Source organism: Malurus melanocephalus, unplaced genomic scaffold, assembly GCF_030028575.1.
Source record: "Malurus melanocephalus ecotype Western Australia unplaced genomic scaffold, MMel_1.1 scaffold_1, whole genome shotgun sequence".
In the NCBI taxonomy this organism is placed as follows: Eukaryota; Metazoa; Chordata; class Aves; order Passeriformes; family Maluridae; genus Malurus; species Malurus melanocephalus.
The window spans coordinates 6,889,925-6,906,150 of NW_026623233.1; the positions used below are offsets into that span (position 1 = coordinate 6,889,925).

General features: G+C 40.4%; 1 protein-coding gene across 3 annotated transcripts in view; it reads left to right on the forward strand.

The window, feature by feature from the left end:
• Positions 1-16,226, forward strand: part of COL4A2 (collagen type IV alpha 2 chain) — a 134,695-nt gene that overhangs the window by 101,873 nt on the left and 16,596 nt on the right. For all 3 annotated transcript variants that reach the window (XM_057390082.1, XM_057390072.1, XM_057390062.1), the window contains 14 exons: positions 919-1,020; positions 1,415-1,570; positions 2,161-2,253; positions 2,536-2,702; positions 3,688-3,760; positions 3,848-3,954; positions 5,084-5,285; positions 6,039-6,098; positions 6,886-6,948; positions 9,278-9,385; positions 10,761-10,982; positions 13,068-13,229; positions 13,717-13,887; positions 15,039-15,182. In XM_057390082.1, coding sequence (XP_057246065.1) covers positions 919-1,020; positions 1,415-1,570; positions 2,161-2,253; positions 2,536-2,702; positions 3,688-3,760; positions 3,848-3,954; positions 5,084-5,285; positions 6,039-6,098; positions 6,886-6,948; positions 9,278-9,385; positions 10,761-10,982; positions 13,068-13,229; positions 13,717-13,887; positions 15,039-15,182 — 1,830 coding nt within the window. The remainder of the gene's footprint in view (positions 1-918; positions 1,021-1,414; positions 1,571-2,160; positions 2,254-2,535; positions 2,703-3,687; positions 3,761-3,847; positions 3,955-5,083; positions 5,286-6,038; positions 6,099-6,885; positions 6,949-9,277; positions 9,386-10,760; positions 10,983-13,067; positions 13,230-13,716; positions 13,888-15,038; positions 15,183-16,226) is intronic.

The window sequence follows — 16,226 nt, forward strand, 5'->3', positions numbered from 1 at the left end:
AAGGAAGGAAGGAAGGAAGGAAGGAAGGAAGGAAGGAAGGAAGGAAGGAAGGAAGGAAGGAAGGAAGGAAGGAAGGAAGGAAGGAAGGAAGGAAGGAAGACACRAATTGTAAAAGCCTTGAGGATTTTTTTTCCTTTTCTAAATTGACAAATTTCCCTTATAATCTTTTCACTAAGTTTGTAGCAGTTTGCCAGCTGTTCTGGCTAGACTAGAAGCACATAAAAGGTGATAGCAGTTTGCCAAGGCCAAAAATATTCAAGGGAAGGTGCCAGCAAACAGCAAGAGTGATCACATGCCATTGCCCTGGCCTTTGTCCTCATACCGTAGAGTTTACAAGTCTTGTTGAAAGCCAGAGAGAGTATCAATGAGTGATTCCCTTCCTCCCAGAGAAAGGGGGCGAGAGGCCCAAAACATTGGTCAGATCACCCTGAATATCCCGCCAGCCTTTTACAAGCAGGAGAGRCTGTGTAGAGAGAGAAAGAAGCAGACAGGGGGCTGAACACACCATATGTCCTCTACTATCACTGATCTTTGACAAGAGCACAAAACTTTCTGCWGGCTCTAGCTGGGCCCAGAGAGATGCTTTTGGTAATGGGAAGCAGAGGACAGCTCACATATCACATCTGTTACAGCAGAAACTTCCTGTAGGACAAAGAGGGGCTGTCTTCGGAGAGTTTCCCTTCTGTGCTTCCCAGGAGCAAAGTAGCTCTAGCTGCACGTTGGTAAAAACTGAGAGATACTGTCCTCCTGCCTGGGCTTGGTGCTCCACACCATTCCTGTCAGTCCATTTCTAAAGCTACCTTTTAGAAATTATTGTAAACTCTACTACTCCCAAGCACTTGAAGATCCTAATGATTGCTTTCTAACAAACAACAGCATCACACTAACACATTCTGTGGAATTGGGATTGTCTTTCAGGTGCAAGAGGTGATCCAGGCTTCCCAGGTGCTTCTGGACTACCAGGAGACCGGGGAGAGGAGGGAGATCGTGGGCTGCCTGGTCTTCCTGGATTTTCTGATGGTAATAACCCAGCAACACATCTTCTAACTGCTTAAATTTATAGTGTTTTGACTGACATAGGGTCACACTGGGTAAAATTTTTATATTGATCATGCAATACGCAGTGCATAGTAGATAATAAGGGGGGCAAGCAAAGAGGGAGCATTTTCCTTTGGACCAATGGGACTCTTGCAAAACCACTGAAATAGAGATGACAACAGAGCCTTGTTTCAGTAACTGGTATTGGTTTGCTCAAGTGAAAAGGGCAGTTACTATTTTTGTGCTATGCTAAATATGTCCATTTTTCCTTGCACGTTAGATGCAGTTGTATGAACTTTCTCTTCTTTTACACCACAGCTCTTTGGGCAGCATTGTTAAGAAATTGCTTTGAACTTCTTCCCTGGTTCTGTTTCAGCGGATGGGGATAAGCCAGGCTTACCTGGAGAAATGGGGCCAAAAGGTGAAAAGGGTGAAATAGGATCTCCTGCTTTTTATGCGGGTCCACCTGGGTTTCCGGGTAAGGACGGCCCGCCAGGACTTCAAGGCCCACCTGGTCCTGCTGGAGCCCCTGGTAAGTGCAAAAAGAGAGGTGATGAGAACTCACAGGAACATCTTTGGTTATTTTAACAAGTTGTAGGCAGGGCAAAGTGAGACATTGACAGAATGAAATGAAATGAAATGAAATAATGAAATGAAATGAAATGAAATGAAATGAAATGAAATGAAATGAAATGAAAATAAATTAAATGGGAGGCAGGGAGGACATCCAGAAAAGTTTTGCACACTCATCAATGAAGAAAAGGTTTGCATGATTTTGAGTCCTGGTAACATTTGAAAGAGGAGAGAAAAGGATGTGCAGGACATGATCCAGAGCAGGCCGTTTGTGCTAATGTAAAGTAGGTTGGGCCGACTGAGAGGAGATATTTGGTATTAGAGAATGGCAAAGATTKTGTGTCACAGCAGATGGAAATTACTGAGAAGCTGGGAGAAGATGGAGAGAGGAAAAGAGAAGGGAGTACATCACAGAAGGCTGGKTTAGACAGTAAGGGACATTAGGGGAAGCAGGAAAAATGCATTGCAGCTCAAAGAAATAGGAATGAAAGAGAAAAAGAGTAATTGTACTGTAGATTAATTTCTATCTTTATTTAATTTAACTTCTAGGTGCTCTCTTTGGATTCAAAGGACGGGAGGGAACACAAGGTAGATATGGTCTACAGGGTTTCCCTGGGCCAAGAGGACAAAAAGGACCTAAAGGTAGGTTAAAACAGATAACTCAGTAGATGATCTGCTGTCATGCATTCTGTAAAGCGCCCACTGTAGTCAGTCTGAGTTTATTCAACTGATGAATTTGCTSTGGGGCCAACATGACAAAGAAACTCTGTGTTGGATTCTTGTCAGAAAAAAAAGAAGTAGTTTTTCTCAAGTATTTGAGAAACTACTCAAGTATTCTCAAGTCTRTGTATAAAATGGATACAGCTGCACATCTATTTGTTGTTGACAGAGCTGTCTTTCTTCTCTCTCCACTCCTTTCCTCAGGTGAAGAAGGGGATTGCAGTACATGCCTTTTGCGTGAGGAGCTTCGAAGGGGCTCCACTGGCCCCCCTGGCCCTCCTGGCTTTCCAGGAACCCCTGGCCAGCCTGGCAGGAAGGGAGAACCTGGTGATCAAGGACCACATGGTCTTCCTGGCTTCCCCGGAGCAAAAGTGAGATAGTTGTTTCTTTATTGCTTAGTTTTTATATGCCTGCTATGAAAAAAAAAAATCCTGAAACCCCAAGTTGTTCTCCATGGAAAAATTGTGAAGACCAAAGATCAGAGCAAACATATTTTCAGTTCGTGCTTTAGGCTCTTCTGAGCATTCAAAAAAGCAAGCTCAATCACAACTATCAAAAGTTTGGGATTTTAGAATGAAAGTATTATAAAATAAACTTTGATTCATTATGGCATTTGTAAAAAAAAAAAGCAGAAAAGGTAAATTTCATTTTGCAAAAATTCAAAATACCTTTATGAAAAGTTTTACTTTCTGGAAGTCATGAAAAAATGGACAGAAATATTTTCAAAAATAYARTCTTGATACTTTGGTTAAAAYTTYGTACGTTCTATAYGGCTTTTTGCTTTTGAGATTCTTCAATCCAGAATTTAAGTTCTTGTAGAACAAAGTGAAGTATAACATATACCGCAGCAATTTCAAAGTAGAACAATGTAGCTTGCACATTCATGATCCATATTCTGGAGCARAAATCACTCTATAATTCTTCAAGCATGTTTGACAAGCTACATATGTGGACAGTAAATACACTTAATCTTGATGAGATCTGTGTCAGTTTAATGGAAATAAAATTTTATCCCAAGCAAAGGCATTTTTTTTCTGTGGAGAAAAAGAAATTAGAAGCAGCTGTAAAATATTTTGAAATAATATTTCAAAATGTGTGCTAAATTATATTATACATAACAACTAAATCTTGAGAACAAAAAATATCAATATGAATGGTCTTAGTTAGAACATATTAATAAAGATTCTGTGCAAGAAGGGGGTTACTGAGGAGCAGGTCATTCACAGAAAGTAACAGGAAAGCAGCAAAATTTAAGGAGGCTTTTATTTAAAGCAGATATTCAAATCTTGGTACTTATTTCTTAAACAGTCATGGTTTGTTTTGGATTTTTTTTTTTTTTAATGTATGTAACATCAGGGATTTTCGGGTCCAGCTGGATTTCCTGGACGGAAAGGAGAAAAGGGAGATTCTTTACACATAACTACGAAAGGTAGAGTGAAAATCCTTACCACACGTGTTTTGCTGTTGTTTATCCTATTCATGGGAGGTTGGTCTCACAATGGGAGGTCTTCTTTAGGCACCAAAGGAATCCGAGGAGATCCGGGGCTGCCTGGTATCAGAGGTGAAGATGGATTCCCTGGCAGAGATGGATTAGATGGTTTACCAGGACAGCCTGGCCTCCCGGTAAGCAGTAAATCCAGCAAATACCACACACCCTAAATACACTGATGCTCTCCATTCTGATGGTAATGGTGCACAGCTAGACTGGGTTTGATGGTTATTGATAAATTAAACATCAGGTTTACTCTCAGAGATTTTAGACCAATCTTTCTCTTTTATTTCCATTTTATTTAAACAAGTAGTAGTGTCTAAGTCATTTAGGCCAGCTTGTGATTACTGGTTAGTTTGTGGAAAATAATGGTTTAGTGACTCCTTCTATCATAGTGTAAGAGAGATTCACTTTGACTGAACTTTAACAGATTTGGTACAACTGTATTAAAGAAAAGCAGAGTTTACTACAATTTCATGTCCTTAAAATATATATCATATCATCATATTACTTGATAGCAACTCACCTAACTAACTGTAGCTATCTAGAAGTTAAACATGTAGTCTTTGTCCATTTTCTAGCGTCCTCCTATAGGCAAAAGTTAAATGTCTTGCGAGAAGGATTCATCTGGCCCATCATAAATGCTGTTTTGAACCATTTTGATGCTCAAACGTTATATTTGAAGATGGGCAAGAGCTGTATCAGGCGCTCTAGACCACTGTACTTTCACTGCCATTAAAGATGGTACTTTATATTGCTTCTAAAGATAGAAAAGCTTTCTCTAATGATGWTTGTAAGATATTGATTCAGTAGCATAGAAATATCAGTAAAGGTCTAGCAGAGAAAAAAATCTGACTTTTTGGGTGCCTTTTTATGTCAGCTTTTCTCAGAGGTAAATGCCACAACAGAACATCTCTAGCAATGCATTTGGTCTCCCCAAACCACTTACAGCTTTTCAAAAAGGACCAGGAGCCCCTCCACAGCACTGATTCATATTGCTGAAGTGCTTTTTATGAGCCAACAATTTTAGRGGAATGTTCCCTCAGGGAGCACTTCTCTCATGCCCTTAGTGCCATGTGGTCTACATTAAAGCCAGGTTACTTCAAAAATACTTTATTTTTCAATATTGATTTTAAAAGCTGGGATGCAACACTTGAGAAATTACTGTCTATAAGATGTTATTTGTGAGAGTAGCTTGGATGTTTGAGTTGTGTTTGTTTCTCAGCAAAGTCAGGAGTAACCAGCTCTGCTCACTTCCCACAGGGTGATGCCATCAGAGGTTTCCCAGGTGATCCWGGTTATCCAGGGGAATTAGGCCCAAAGGGCTTTCCAGGAGAAGCAGGTCTGCCAGGTGAAGGATTTCCTGGTCCAAAGGGGTTCCGGGGTCCTCCAGGTGACCAAGGACAAGCTGGAACTCCAGGATCTCCAGGTCTGCCTGGTCTGCCAGGAGARCCTGGCCAGCTGGGTAAGAGACACCACTTGTGTTATATCAGAGCCAGGGGAGATCAGCACTGAGTTGTGTGCAGTATTTGTACAGCACCCTGGTGAAATGGTGGGGGTTATGTGGGGAAAAAGGAAATGCTGGTATTGTTCAGAAATCCTAAAGAAGGAGATACTTCAGAAGTCCCAATAGCTTCATGTCAGGAATTGAAATAGCATGAATGTGTTAGTGCCAGCTAATATTTTCAGRTTTCAATCAGTTGGAGGCCATGGCACAATGTCCTGCCAGTGGAAATCCCACAGGTGGTTTTCTCTGACCTTTCCCATCCAGCATAGTCTTTTAATTGACCAGAGAAAATCATGTGTCCACCCTTCAGAGCTCCTCATGGTATCTCTGCAGATTTTYAAGTCCTTTCCAAGCATAGGAATGCCAGGGCTGCATTCAGAAGAGCTCAGGCTCGGAGTTTTATTCCTCAACCTTGAGAAGCCAGGCAGAATATTCAAGCTAAAGTCAGCACATGTCAGCCTCACAAAGTGCATGGGACACACAGCTTCCTAACTTGGACAAGTTTTAAGCCTGGATCTAATCAACATATGCATAGTGTTCCAGTATTCTTTGTGAGAGCAAATAATTTGTGTTATATGTGGGCCTAATACATAAGACAATTCATTATCTTCTGGTTTTATAGGCATTTTGGTTAGAATTGAGAACATGTTTGTCTTTTTGCAGTTTTTCTCTTTTAGATAATAACTGCGTGTTCTAATTCTTTGTTTACAGACTGTGGGCAGGTCACTGAAGATTTTCCTAGAGGGGATGCAACTGAGCCAATATGGTCAGGTACAGTATATGCAAATGGCTTGAATATCTTTTTTAGTCTTATGATSCTTTTAGTCTTACGATCTTTTAATGCTTTCTTTCTGATGACAGCTTTGGATGCTCTTGATTATAAACTATTTGAACTTTAGGTCACAAATAACAATGCACATATTATACGTAGCTCTAAAGTAAATTAATAAAATAGAACATTTTCTAAAATTATTGCACTTTTAGCTCTACTATTCAGAAATTCTTTATTTCATCGCTTATTTCAGTGTTTATTGTAACAAAATAATGATTACTGTGCAATCTATAACAATAGTACCAGTAATTAGGTGCCCAAGAAAATTTTAACAGCTTTATTTTAAAGAAGGACTTTGAGTGAAGATTTTCAAGTGCAATTTGACATATAAGAAAAAAACCCTTAGATTTTTACAAAAATTGACCCAATTGCTTCAAGGGTATAAATCAACCCCAGGGAAACAAAGTGTTTCTCTTATTCTGAAAAATACAGCCTCCATGAGGCCTGACTACCCTTCCCAACTGGACCAGCCACCTTAGCCCCTGGAAAATAGGTAGAAGAGCAGCCCTAGGGGTGGAGAACAGCTTCAGTGCTCCCCTGAAAATGCCACACACATATGGCCAATTTTTTTTTCAATGAAGTATAAAATTTCTTTAACAAGAATTTGAAAATTCAGAAATTTCCTTCACCTGTTTTATTGAAGTTGTCTCAACTGCAGGCACAGAGACAACTGAGAGGCAGCACAGGAGCGYGTATAGTGCAACTGACTTTATTTTTTGTTTGCAGGTGCAGGCTGTGTGAGGCCACCAAAGGGATCCCAAGGCAAGCCAGGACTGCCAGGAGCCACAGGTAATGTTTTGCCTTCACCTGTGTTTCGATATACACTGCATTTGAGGGGTATCGTGCCATATCGATTAAAGCTGAGCAATATTTGTAGGTTTTTTTCTGGATATGATGGTTTGTTTATTCTTTCATTCATATGAGCATGAAGGTTTTTCTTTCAGTGAGTACAGGTCAAATTTAACTCTCAGCTGTAAGACTGCTGTAACACAAAGTGATGCTATTTTCGTTTGTTTTACATTTTGTATTATTGTTRGCTCTTTAACAGCTCTTCCTCTGTCAGCTTGCATGTTTTGGTGATTTCAAACTTGTTTTTTATCCTTTCCCTCCAAAACCTGGGAAMGGCCCCTTGCRGAGCCCAGYGCAGAAYTCCATTCATAGCTGCCTTTCAATCYSAGRCAGTTCTWGAACTGAAAGCCTGGAACATTTTCAYAGCTTCTTTTTGCCATAACTGTGTCAGTTGAATTGTCTGGAGCATCATTCCTGCCCACATTCTCCATACTGACACAAAGACACCAAMACATCCTTTACACCATTTTCATTGCTTAGAGTGATGTGCTAATGGCTCAYAGGGCATTGAGCAGGGATTTCTCTTTATAGTCTCCCATCCTCATGTCCTTGTGTCTCTTTGAAATTCTGGGCAACACAAACAGTCCACCATAATTTACATCTTGGCTATTCACAAGTCTCAAGACCTACGTGATTGCTGTTGAATAAAATTTTTAAGCTGTTTTCTGTCTCAAACATATAGGTAAAACATTTGCAAATTAAACATTGGCCTAAAATAAAAACTTTTTCTTACCACTGTTGGGTCCAACCAGCTAACAGCACATAATTACTGAAATATGTGGTAAGCAGTTGTTGTAATTTCCATCTGCACCTTCTTTATCTCACATGGCTTTTTAATCAATATTGAACAGAATAAATGACAATCAGTTATTACAGGTGGGAAACAAGACCAGGATGCTATTTGGATAAGAGGCATATTGGAGTTTTTCACTGAGACCTGAAAGCTTAAGATTTTCCTTTTAATTTCTTTCTGAGGAGTTATTTTTCATATAAGGGAGATAAAAATAGTCCAGYACAGCACTGAAGAGTCCTGTACAGCACTGTGAAATATTATGCACTCTGCACTGGCTGGTTATGGGCACTTTATTTCTCATCTTTTGAAATGTTTCCTTTTCCCCTTCATAATCAATCGTTAAAAGTACAAATAATCATGGTTAAATAATGGAAATTCCGAAAACTAGAGTGGAAAAAAGTATCAGAATTCAAGTTRTATTTTCCTTGGTTTGTCATAGTTAGGGGTGGAGAGAAACTTCATTTCAGTAATGAATTAATGAGTTGTAATTCATAGTGATGCTAAGCAACAACACTTAAATGTTAAAGCATGTTRTTGACCTTCAAGCCTGGGCTGGGAACTTACAAAGTTCAAAGTGCTGGGGAGAGTATGGAAACAAAGAATTCCACAGGAATTATTTTCAAACTTTACAAAAAAAACTTGATTTTAGGATATAGCAAATGAATGAGACTCATGTAATAAAACTATTGCATGGAAAAAAAAAAAAAAGGTAGTTTTTGAAACATAACAAAGAATCCTAAAAAGAACTTGCAGGTTTTGAGATGTTAAAAAGCAGTAATATTTGCCTTTACTGAAATGTCAAATGCTGTATCACAAGGAAGTGAGGTACTGTTGTAGCTGTCAGAAGAGAAATCAGTATGAACAAGAGGTCAGTGCCAGAACACTTTTTCAGGGCACATCCTTTCTTTTGCTAGGGAATTTCTAGACCTGTAATGCTACAAATATAGTAAGTAGGCTGGGTAATTTGTATTCATTTTTTGGGATTATTAGGTCTAACCTTTAGCCTTACATTTCTGCTTCTTGGTTATCTAAACCAGTCTGCTCTTGTTCTGTGATCAGTTTAGCAGGGAAGGGAAAWTTTTTTTCCTCCTACAGCATCTCATCTGTGCCTATTTCTGGGAACATTCTTTTTTGACATTGCCTTTTGACCTTAATCTAAAAGACCTTAATTTACAAAATATTGAAGGGCTCCAAAAGTCTGTGAAACTAATTATCTTCACCCTAGTAGTCTCCATATCATTAGTCTTTAAGTTAAGTTAATCCATGTTTGTAAAAGTATTTAGCCTAGATTTTTGGTCCCTGTTTTGGGATCTTGAATACCTCTAAAGAGCTACAGTATAGCCCCATAAAATTTTTTTAGAAGTTTCATCTTTGCATCCAGAAATACTTCATGATGCTACCTTCCTTTACATTAGATGCACGTTTCTGTTTTGTTTGTTCAGATCACACTTTCTTGCTTTCTTTTATGTAATTTAGGTGCAAAAGGTGCAAGAGGATTCCCAGGTGATCCAGGTCCAGTGGGCTACCCAGGACTAAATGGTACACGAGGTGATCCAGGTCGGGAAGGAYTCCCAGGTCCTCCAGGTATCTTGAAATAATTGGTTACTCTTTAKATACTTTTGACCTTTTTACTGCAGTCACTGAAACACAAAAACTTGRTTCCAGGTACATTTTCACCTCTTGTCAACATTGAATCAATAAGCCATTAGACAAAACTGCTACTTTTCAAATCCAGAAGTATTTCCTGCAACTTCCATAATGATGAAAAATGTCATAGATGCCAACCTTTAAAAATCTGCTTTATTGTACAAAATTATAAATGTGGCAGTAAAAATTCATTAAATTCTCATAAAGAAATTCAATAACAAGACATGTCAGATTCCAAGCAGATGATACTCAAAATGGTGATACAGAAAGGAAGAAAATAATAGTATTGGTACTTCCATTTAACTATTTTTAAGATTAATATAAAAGATACTGGACATACCAGAGGTGGAGTACTAGGTACACACCTTGCACATAGGCAGCTCTGTTCCCAAAGTGCGTGCAAGTGTTCAGTGCCTGTCAGATTTCTGCTAGCCTGTAATAGGTGCAGATCTTTTAAAGATCTTTTAAAGGGCTTCTGTATCTGTCCAGATATTCCAGGATGTCCAAGACATGTCCATTCAAGGCCCATCAAGATGCAAATGTCTATTTGTAGATAACAAATCAGATGAGCCTGTGTATGCTGCTGCACATGTGATCCGTGCTGTGGCACACACACATAAGCTGCAGTGGGTGTGTGTGTTCACAGATCATAAGCAAGATTTACAAGAATTATCTCCAGAAACTACCATTTCTCTGGGGTTAACCAAGTTTATTTGGTCAGAGAAACAGGTAGAGTTGTTTGGGGTTTTTTCTGTATCCCAATGTAGAAGCCATTGATGCAACTTACTTTATGAGCTCTCTGGGAATTCTTTTGTCAGATCTCATTTCAAAGTCCTAAATCCTCCCAGATTCTAAAATGCTGCAAACTTTCCCAAATCCAGTGCCAGGTGCTGCTTTGCCCTGAGGCAGCACATGGCCTGATRATGTTCTCTATCTACAGCAGCTGTAGTAGCAGAGAAAGCAAAAGAAGAGCTGATGCATGTCCCGGTCAACAGGCACAGGATGCATCATAAAACACGGCTCTGTGCAGCACAGCAGGACCATGAACCGCTCCTAAGCTCTACAGAGTGCTCTAATTGCTAAATCAGGGCTCCCACATGGCTCCCAGGCCACTGGGACCAATTCTCTGCAGTCTTCCATGCTGTCTTTCACCAGCCTGGGCTTAACTTTCAGTCCAGGTGCAGTTTTCCAATCCACAAGAAGCCTTTACCTGGTCATTTGTTAAATGGGGGCATTGTGATGGTATATCTGGGATTTGAAGTGCAGCATTTGCAGTGAACCCTGTGATGCTTAGTCCCTGTTTCATTTGTAGGTTTTACTGGACCCAGGGGAGACAGAGGCCCGAATGGTCTGCCCGGACTGCAGGGACACCCAGGCCTTACAGGAAAATCCGGAGCTCCAGGAGCACCAGGACTGAAGGGCCTTCCTGGYGATGTTTTTGGAGCAGCAGCAGGTTCCCGGGGGGATGCTGGCCTCCCCGGCTTCCCAGGGTTGAAAGGTGCACCAGGAGATCAAGGAGTGCCAGGAGCGAGAGGTAACAAYTGCTTCATGTAAAGAAATGCTTGAGTTAGAGTGTGATACAAATGCAGCCAAACTGCAGGGATGTGAGAGTAGTAAGAAACCCTGTTAGGATGTGTCAGAGGTACTGATGACCCCACTACCAATTCCCAGTGCCTGATGATCTCCCATTCCTTCCACTTCCAATATGCCTGGCTCCTCCCAGCACCTCCTGGAGATCCATTGCTTGTGTTTAGCTCTCCTTCACACTGCTCTACATGAAATCAACTGCAGAAGGATACCAGAGAAACAGATTTTGCTCATCTTTGTTGCTTTCCTATGTRCTGCTAATTGTTTTCAGTGTAGTTAAGGGAATGGGGATGTCGTTATTGTCCTGACTTCTCACTTACATATGGCAATGAGATTTTTTTTCCGCACCAGAAGATGTCTGGGTAATGCATGGTTTTGCTGATCAGCACATTGCAGTAGTGTGGAATCTGTAAATTTTAACTAAGAGGACATAGATAACTACCAATAAGCCATTTTATCTTGTCAACCTTTAGGCACTTACAGATAAGAAAAAGATAGCATTAAATATTTAATCAGAATTTCAGGGTGCTCATTTTAGTTTGTTAGTTTGCAGACCATAAAAACGCTCTAAAATCCCTGCAGAAAAAAAGAGTTTCTCTACAAAATCTGACTTTTTCACTGTCTGAAATCTTTGAAGGACTTTCAAAAGCACATGTGAGAATCTAACATACTATGAAACACAGTTTCAATACATTTGGACACAGATTTAGGATGGCTGATTACCCCCTTTCCCTGTGTTGAAGTGAGAAAGGAGTAGCAATTGTATGAYTAGCTCGAAGCAAGGTTTATCAGAGGAGCTAGTTTTGGATATCCTTTTCATGATTTTTGATGAAAATAAATGAAGAAGAGCATCATCTTCCCAGAGTTATTTGAAGTGAGGAGAGCTTGCCGCACCTGCAGTATTGCCCCAGAGTGAAGGAAAGGATGAAAGCAGCTCTGTGGCACTTCACAAGTTTGAGAAAAGGGAGAAAACATCACTAACATCTCTGAAAAGGGGAAGAAATCAAATTTTGTTTGAAAACAAAAAATGCGGTGTGACTTTGCACCCTCTCGTAAGCATTTCTGTAGAATAAAGCTTTCAGCAGTAAAAAATACAGTGAAAATAAAAAGCATTACTAGTTTGTCTGTTCTTGATTTGTTTTACAGTCCTGACAGAATGGCTCCAAATAGCATGAGAATTTTTAAAATTTTCCATTAAATGGCTAGGGATTCCTTTATACCACCTTTGCYGCTGCATTCAGAATAGCAAACTAAAGCTTTTATTCTGTTGTTGAGAAAACCCTCTTGAAGTGACCACAGTTACAAAGCTCACTTGGCTACAGGAAAGCCAATGGACCTACACTGATGTAAAAGCTGAATAAAGAGAAGCAGATCCACTTGACCTGGATTCCAAATATCATATACTACTTGTATGCTGCTGCTTCTCCAAGCTGAATGAAAAGCAGGCACTGTCTTTTAAAACTTAACACCCTCTTTGATCTTACATGGTAGAGACATAAATTTTCAGGCTATATATTAAATCATGTGGAATCAGGGCCTTTTTGCTTAGGAATTTGTATCAGTCTTACAACAACACCTTATGTGAAAATTTCTTAACAATAACACAGATCCCACCATCTGCCTTAAATGTTACTTTTCCTGCCTGTAACATTTTAGGAAAGAGACACAGCAATATGTCAGTGGTTCAGTCAGATGCTYGATTCAGTTCTTACTAAGATATATGTGACAGAGAGATCAGGAATTACAGAATTACTGGGATTAAAATTGAAAGATACCTGCTCCATCTACATCCACATGGTGCCAAAACATTACTATTTGAAAGAGTAAGTCATCCTTGCTGATGCAAATATTGAGATCATTGCTGGTAATGTAAATTATTTTACTTTTAAAGATCCTTTAATTTGCTTTTCCTGTTCTCACTGAATTTTCAAAGGAAAAACACACCCTGGAAGCCTAGGATGTACACAGAAGAGATACAGAAAAGCAAATCTCTAGATGTGATGCTCTCTAATGCACGATTGTGGTCTTTTAGGAGCGGATGGCAGCCCAGGTTTGCCGGGATCCAAAGGAGAACCAGGGCCACAAGGTCTCCCTGGTTTGATGGGGTTACCAGGAACACCMGGAACGCATGGATTCCCAGGGCCACCAGGAAGCCGTGGGCCAGATGGAGGGCCTGGCTCTCAAGGACCTCTGGGTGAGGAAGTATTGTGCTCCTGTGTCATTCCTGTTGCTGGTCCTCTGKGGCAGGGCAGCTGTATGGTTTCCACAGCAGAAAGTTAACCTTGGGGATGATCCTCATAGGCAGAGCTGCTGCTGTTCTTTCTATAGCCACCTGCCCAGTCAGGTCAGAGCTTGCTGCTGGCAARCTGGGAGAAGGGAACCACCAAATGGGGGCAGACTTATGGGAAAGGGGCGTAATTCTTAAATTAAAGAGGAGGGGGAAAGTCCTGTTGCGAGTGTGTTGTAGAACCAAACTGATTGCATGGCTGGTTCATGTTGCTGAGCTTTTTTTTATCTCTGTGACAATTTCTGCAGTTCTTTAATGAAAAAAATCCTAATTTTTCCCCTTCAATATGAAACTGGTAGGACAGCAGTTTTCTCCCTCTTGAGCTACCTTATATGAAATCATCCTGTATGTCCAAACCTTTTTTACTCTCCCTGTTCTCACGTTTGCACGACAGGACCACCTGGAGCGAGGGGAGAAGATGGTGAGCAAGGCTTTCCTGGCCCCGTGGGCCTGAAGGGTCTGGCTGGTGACAAAGGTGACATGGGTCACACGGGATTACCGGGCATACGTGGCGTAATTGGTCCCCCTGGCATAAGTGGAATGGATGGCTTTCCAGGAGACAAAGGTGAGCTCTGGACTGCTGCTTTGAAAACAGTGTAAAAATAATATAATATATGTGCATAATATTAAGGCTGCTCTGTGCTGAGATGAACCAGACATGTTCTCTGCTGGTCTCCCTCTGTTTAAGACAGTATAATTAGGATCGTGGGTGTAGTATACACTCTAAAATCATTGCCTGTTTTCCCTTGAGTTGTGCTTGGCACAGTGTTAGCTTGTGATATGAAGCCCTATTTAGAAGAGCAATGGCTATTTTATTTCTCACTTTAAAAAATATACAGTATTTACTCTTTTTTCTCTCTAAAAGTTTTTCCCTCATCCTAGTCCCACTTGTTCTCAGTGAAATTTAAGAGATGTTTCCCCAAACCTTGGCTTTAAAGTTTTTTAATGCTGGGAGCTATGAACTGAGCAGTGCCAGGCACAAGACCTTGATGGTGACTTTAGGATACCAATGTTATGTTGAGAAGGTGAGATTCCCACCATGAGAACACACATATGTGTAATGCACATTGCCCACACCACACAGGGTTCAACTCCATGTGARGTCAAGTTGAGCACAAAGCATGCTTAAAAACACATGTTGCAATTTAATCAGTTGAAAGACGGGACAAGACCAGCTCTGGAGTACTGATCAACACACATTTGAGAGAAATTAAGATCTATTTGTGAGCATCACCCATGTAAAACAGCATTCTCTTGTTTAGAAAAGAGAAGTAAGGCAATTTTTGGCAATTTTTGGTGAGAAAGAGCCAGCCAGTCCTGGACCCGTGATTTGTATCTCTGCATGTAGAACTGACTGCCTAAAAGCCTTATGTAGAACAAGGTACCTATCTCAAGTTTATCCCCAGGAGAGGGTTTGTACAGATTTCTCAGAGGAATAAAGTAAATTCTGGTCATCTCCACAACATCTCCTCTTGGCCACTGAGGCAGGTTAGTGTGCTCCTGAGAGTACCCCACCTCAGGAGCTCTGCTACTTCTTAGGGAGCTTGGGTGCCTGCTCCAGAGCTGTGGAATTGCTGTAGGCATCAAGGCACCCAAAACCAGGTACTGCCACACTGAAGTTTTTGTACCATTTTAGTCTCGTGTTGCTGTCGATATTTACTCAGTTTGCAGAAATCTGAGTGAAATAACACTTCTCTTCCCTGTTTTTCTTCAAAGGCACGAAAGGTTCACCTGGCATTGATGGTTTCAAAGGCATGACAGGACTAAAAGGAAGACCAGGAATCAAGGGAATCAAAGGAGAGTTTGGCCCACTCGGGACTCGRGGCGATAAAGGCTCACAGGGTGCACGTGGCTTCAAAGGTATTTGCTTATGGGTGCTATTTGTGTATTTGCTCTTCACATCTGCAGAACCACTTTACAAGGACACAAAGAAGACACATTTTTCACATGGCAAATTTAGCYCAGACATTCTTCCACCTAATTCACACGTGGGCCTCTGGCCAAGGGGCTTGGATTTTAGACTCAGGGAAAGGTTACTTCTTTGCACACTTAAGGCTGGAGACAGACATCTTATTACTAATCTGAGTTCAAATACTGGCACCTCTGGACATGTGCAGAAGTCAAGAGAGCATTTTCCCAGGAAGCATATGATGTTTGGGGGAAAATATTTCAATTTTTCTCCAGTTGCATTGTAAAGACACAAATATTCTGAAAACCCAGCCATTAAGTAGTTGAAATTAAGAAATTAAATGTCACAAACATTATTAAGAAGTTAAAAGTCACAAACATTCAACTGATATTATTGTTGGTGAAATGAAAACTGTAACTCTTTTCATTGCACACAATTATCTCTAAATGCTTTGCCTACAAGGCCAAAATGTTCTTTCACRGGATTAAGAGATTGGTATTTAAAAAAAAAAAGTGTCTGCAATTCAGAGGTCGCAGAGCAGTGATCCCAGCAACTGAGAAAAGGTTTCAGCAAAAGGCAAGTGTGAAGGCAGCCCTTGTGAAGAGAAGTGCAAATCTGCTTCTTGGCGAAGAAACACAAGACAGTGCCTAATCAAAGGAGACAAATCTGGGTTACAGGCCTGTCTCTGCACCCCACAAAGGACTAAAACAGTCACAGAGTCTGTGTGGGTGCCTTCTTCAGTGCATTATTTACCAACATCACCAGTAACCAGTAAAGCCAAGAAGATGAACACTATACCTCCTAACAAATCCAAACAGTTTCTTTTGCCCAAGGCTTTTTTACTGAGAATTTCCTTTTCACTAGAACTAAACTACTTTTCTGTGCTTTCTCCTGTGTACTTTTCAGGATTTTTTATAAACCATAGATCTAATTTTTTTTTTTTTTTTAATAAACATGTGATTCCTGACTGATCTGCTGAGAGATAAATTATCTGT